This window comes from Sinocyclocheilus anshuiensis, unplaced genomic scaffold (assembly GCF_001515605.1).
Source record: "Sinocyclocheilus anshuiensis isolate Anshui unplaced genomic scaffold, SAMN03320099.WGS_v1.1 scaffold880, whole genome shotgun sequence".
NCBI lineage: Eukaryota > Metazoa > Chordata > Actinopteri > Cypriniformes > Cyprinidae > Sinocyclocheilus > Sinocyclocheilus anshuiensis.
Genome location: NW_015548254.1, coordinates 587,559 through 592,629, shown reverse-complemented (window position 1 = coordinate 592,629; position 5,071 = coordinate 587,559). Strand labels below are relative to the sequence as shown.

General features: G+C 38.0%; 1 protein-coding gene, 1 long non-coding RNA gene and 1 pseudogene across 2 annotated transcripts in view; 2 read left to right on the top strand and 1 right to left on the bottom strand.

The window, feature by feature from the left end:
- The window catches only part of LOC107655381 (28S ribosomal protein S28, mitochondrial pseudogene), a 6,279-nt pseudogene extending 1,549 nt beyond the window's left edge, over nucleotides 1-4,730 (top strand).
- Nucleotides 1-5,071, top strand: part of LOC107655382 (uncharacterized) — a 24,176-nt gene that overhangs the window by 3,121 nt on the left and 15,984 nt on the right. The gene's annotated exons all lie outside the window — the stretch shown is intronic.
- LOC107655379 (protein SDE2 homolog) lies at nucleotides 921-3,621 on the bottom strand. The gene is made up of 7 exons (XM_016442847.1): nucleotides 3,472-3,621; nucleotides 3,249-3,366; nucleotides 2,799-2,910; nucleotides 2,499-2,668; nucleotides 1,791-1,896; nucleotides 1,316-1,697; nucleotides 921-1,234 (listed from the first exon to the last, which is right to left on the bottom strand). The coding sequence occupies exons 1-7, from the start codon at nucleotides 3,571-3,573 to the stop codon at nucleotides 1,025-1,027; spliced, it is 1,200 nt and encodes a 399-aa protein (XP_016298333.1). The 5' UTR covers nucleotides 3,574-3,621; the 3' UTR covers nucleotides 921-1,024.

Genomic DNA, 5,071 nt, shown 5'->3' with positions numbered 1-5,071 from the left:
AAAAAAGTCGCTAGGTTTGTCAGTATGAATATTCTATGGAAAAAAGCCGCTAAAAGGGTCTGAAAGTTACTAAATTTAGTGCTAAAGTCACACTCGTGTGTGTGAGACGCGGGAGCTGATGGCAGGGGGCGGTGGATATTTGTGGCGGTCAATGTGGATATTGTGGATGAGTTCTTCTGTCATCACATTCTATTAGTTCTACAGCTTCAGTTTCGGAACTTTCACGCTTAGTAACACATACAGCTGTTCCCTCACCACAGTGCACCAGTGAAAAGGGACCCCTTTCAAACAATGTCACGTTCCGAACGTTGTTTAAGCGACATACTTATTGCGGTATTTTAAAAATTCATATCATAACAAAAATAAACACCGGTATTCGGTATGAACCGGTATACCGCCCAGCACTACATTCTATACACTAAAGATACATGATACCGAGTAATAACAACAAACAGGACACAAAATTGTGCAACACTATTTTACTTAACCATAAAGTCAAGAATAAATGGACCAGATCACATATACAATCAAATACTGTGAACAATCTGTTGGTTAGCTGTTAGAAAATAGATGAATCGTTGAATAACTTCCCACCCACATCATAAACATATGACTGATTCCCATAATGTCTCTGTATGAATCAAAATATCTATTTACAATGACTGAATTATCATCATAAAGAATTTGCTGTACAGATTACAAAAAAGTTAACCTGAGTTTCACCTTATGTTACTTGGCATGTTTTACTAACAGACTAAAAGAAAAAAAAAATAAATAAATAAAATGCCATATATTGTGGATTAAAGTTCAACTTTAAAGTTCAATCCAAATTCTTTGTATCTGACTAGAAATGTAATTCTAATTTGAGGAGAAAAAAAATCTAGCACTCATTATTATCCCAAACTGGGGATTTTTCAAAATTAGGTGTTAGATTTTTATAAACGATAACTTTAAAAATAACTACAGACATACCAAACACAAGCAAAGCAAAACAGGTCAAAAACACTGGCTTAAGAAACGCAGGTTATTTCTTCTTGCCCTTGGTGGCCAAGAGCGCAGGGTCAATCTGATCTGGACTAAGTCCTTTGACGGAGAACAGACGCGCAGCCCGTTCCTGCAGTGTCCCTCCACACTTCATCCCTCGTTCCATCAGCTCTTTCTTCAGCCGCTCCAGACCCAAAGCCTCCAGCTGCTCCGGCCCACTCACAGAAAGCAGATCCAACGGTCCCTCCACCTGAAGGGAACGAAAGACAGGTCAGTATTATCAAAAAACATTTCCAACTTGAAAATCCACATTAGAAGTAGGACATCTCACCTCTTCCTGTGCCTGACTGGTCTCGGCTGGGCCGCTTGGTGCTTCTGTGGGCGCAACCTGTGATTTATCCTCTTCTGTGCTGGCGTTTTGGCTGGTTTCAACTGTACACTCTTTTTTGGCCTCCTTCTGCACCTCCTCCTCCTCCTCCTCCACCTGTGTTGGGGAGCTCGGTGCGGGACTCTGGGAGGAGGAGCTGCTGGTGCTGCTGGGCTGGTCCTGAGGGTCTGTCCTCTCACTCTCTCTGGTGGCAGAAGGCGGCACAGCTGGTTTGGGAACATCTGAACTACATGAAGCCCCAGAGGTGGATGGAGAGGCCTCGCTGTCGCTGTCTTCACTTCCTTCATCAGAGCTGCCTACGTCCTCCAGTCCTCCAAGGCCAGTCCTATTGGATATAAAGAAAGGCATATTACAATTAGCAATTTTGTAATTCTAGTCCGCAAGATTAGCATTTTCTTCACATGTGAAATCAGCTCACCAGAAACATTTCTTCTTTGTTTTCTTTTGGCTGTCTGTTGGTGTTGGACGCTTGCGACTCGGCCCCTCGTCCGCCTTGACGAGACCACTAGAGGAAGCCTGCATGCCTGAAGGATGGACAATTTTATTTTCAACTTTTACCTTTACTGTCAAGAATAATTAGGGTAGGGTAACATACTTTAATATTTACAATATGCAACATTAATAATAATAATATTTAACTTAATTATACATTATAATATTTATGTATTAATTTTAATTAACTATAATTATTATTATAATACTGTTATAATATTCATGATAATACTAATTATTAAATATATATGTATATATTCTCTGATTTAAATCTTAGTATAAAATATTATGATTAAAAGTGTGATTCATTTAAGTGAATTTAGGTGGTGTATTTTTAAAATGATTATTTTTTTAACAAATCTTCAAAAGACTTGCATCAAGACTTGGATGGGGTGCAGTGGTTTAACCCAGAGAAAGTCACTGAAGTGAAAAAAATCAGTGCATTAATCTGCACAAATCCTTGTAGTGAACAAAATCAAAATAATTCACTCAATAGGATGAAACTAAATATGTAGATAATGCTGTTTATTGCTATTTATCATTCTTCGGTGTGTAAATGTATCCTAGAACTACCACAAGACAGTAGATATATCTAATTATATATCTATATATATATAAAATTAATTCAAGGTACCTTTCAGTACAGAGTCCTCCAATCTCTCTGAGAGGTCATGGCACTGCTGTTCATAATTAATGTCTGTGAAATAATGTTTAGGCTCAGCCAATTTCCTCTGAATCTGCTCCAGGCGACGCTGCTCCTTCTCTGCCTCTCGATCCGCCTGCTTTTTCAGCCATTCTGCCATTCTACATACAAACACATACAAATTCAATTATTCATGCAATAACGTGACCTAATGGTGCATTAATCCATAAAACAAAAATTAAGACAATAATCAAACAAGCATGCTAAAATGGATACGGTAATCATCATTACTCCTTCTCATGATTGACGTCTCGCAGTCTTCTTCCACTCAGATCTCTGCAGGCCTCACGATTAGTGGTCTTTTCGATTTGTGCACCGAGGGCCCTCAACATAGAGCCAAATCCTAGAAAACAAATTAGTTTAAAACATTAAAATTACAAAATCTTTATTAATAACTTTTAAATGCTCAAAACTTTATATAAATTCTATGAATGAAAAAGTAACACTGAAAGAGAAAAACACTAATGGAACTCTATCATAACTTTATATACTTTTAGGACGTTCCAAACTGTAAAGGTGTCCAAAATGGGGATATATTTATACCAAAGAATACCCTAACCATTATACTCTCTTTTAACTCCACATAACAATTAGCCAGATATTAATAATCCATCATATTCTAATATTTACAAGCTTCAAAAAGATAAATGTTGATGTTCTAGAGTAGACTAATCTGTTTACCTCCTTTGCCTCCACATAACCGAGGCTCCACACGGTACACAACTCCAGACCGTAGCAACTCATTACTGGGAGATACTCGGCCATTACTCTTCACATAGAAATCCGTGAAGGAGACACCCTGAGAGAAAATAAATCACATTTTAGGTCATCTTAACCATAATAGTCATCATCAAAATCAAACTGAACCACCAAGTTTGACTAATGTAATCGCTGATCGACTCGCCTCTTTAACGGTAAAATGCTCGATGAGATCGCTGACACTCGAGCCTGGGGCGACAGTTGGGTTAATAAACCTCAAATTTGGTGAAATTACAAAGAGCTCCATGTTTTCTTCTCTGTTCTCGAAGACGCGCTCATAAACTTCCGGGAAAAAACTGTTACGTATTGTATTGACTCGACTAACGTTACGGAAGCCGAGAGAATTTGCCAAGTCCCACATTCATCCTTGTAAATTAAACCATCAAATAGAGAAACTGTGCAATATATCCAAGATATTTTATCTTTAAAAAATTATCCTAAAAATATGCCCTACAAATTATCTTAAAAATTGCATTTTGTCGATATGTAATATTTTAGTATTAGTAGTAGTACTAGCATAGTGTTATATTTTTGCATAGTAATGAGCACTATGAATCCAAAACCACTTTGCGAAAATCCCACTTTATCCCATGTTTCCCATCAATATCCCTCAATTTTATGTAAGTTCTTATTTTTAAATGTTCCCAGCGTTCTCTGCTGCGTATGACGTTTCAACATGGCGTCGCTCTGCAAGGCGATGCACAACGTGAGCTCCAGATCAGCTTTACTGCCAAAACGCCGAGTTTATACCACGCTCAGGTCATTATACAGCTCCGATGCGAGCGGAGGAGATGATAAATCACCCGAGAGAGTGAAGAGCGGGTTTGCTGCCGCATATGAGCTGCATTCGGACCTGCAGCAGAGCGGTGATTAGAGCGCAGCGGCGCGGATGAACTCCAGAGACGAGACCTCCTTCGCTTCGCTCCTGCGGCACTCCGCGCTCATGCAGATAGGTCCGGCTAAAGACAAGATCGTCATCGGGAACATCTTTCATATCGCCAATGACGATCTGTATATCGATTTTGTCGGAAAGTTCCACTGTGTGTACAAGAGGCCCTCCACGGACGGGCAGAAGTACCAGCGGGGAAGCAGGGGGAGGCTGAGACTGGAAGATATGGAGTTGACCTCGCGGTTCCTGGGAGCGACCATCGATACGACGCTGCTGGAGGCGGACGCCACTCTGCTGGGACTCATAGAGAGCAAAGAGACCAAGACGAAGGAGTAGCTACCATTGAGAACACTCAGACTGAACTGTGTGTGAACGAATGGACTCTGTTTGTGTATGTATGAGATATAACATTTTAAATTGCACCTCCACGGATTTTGATTCTTGGTTATTTGTCTGTATGTCTATCAATCTATCTGTCTGTCTATCATACATATATGTATAATTCTCTCTATAAATTATGTGCGTGTGTATATGTATATATATATATATATATATATATGTATAAATGTGTATATGTGTGTATATATATGTGTATATATGTATATGTATGTATGTATATGTGTGTATGCGTGTATGCATGCATGCATGTATGTATGTGTGTATGTATGTGTGTGTGTGTATGTATATATATGTGTATGTATATATGTATATATATGTGTATGTATATATGTATATGTATATATATGTATATATATATATATATATATATATATATATATATATATATATATATATATATATATATATATATATATATATATATATATATATATATATATATATATATATATATATA

Bases quoted from the DNA above. Each gene is read 5' to 3' on its own strand.
- LOC107655379 (XM_016442847.1), bottom strand. From the start codon at position 3,573: ATGGAGCTCTTTGTAATTTCACCAAATTTGAGGTTTATTAACCCAACT. The intron at 2,669-2,798 runs GTAATGATGATT...GTTTGTATGTAG, and splicing joins GACGTCAATCATGAGAAGGA to AATGGCAGAATGGCTGAAAA. The intron at 1,698-1,790 runs GTGAGCTGATTT...TATATCCAATAG, and splicing joins ACAAAGAAGAAATGTTTCTG to GACTGGCCTTGGAGGACTGG.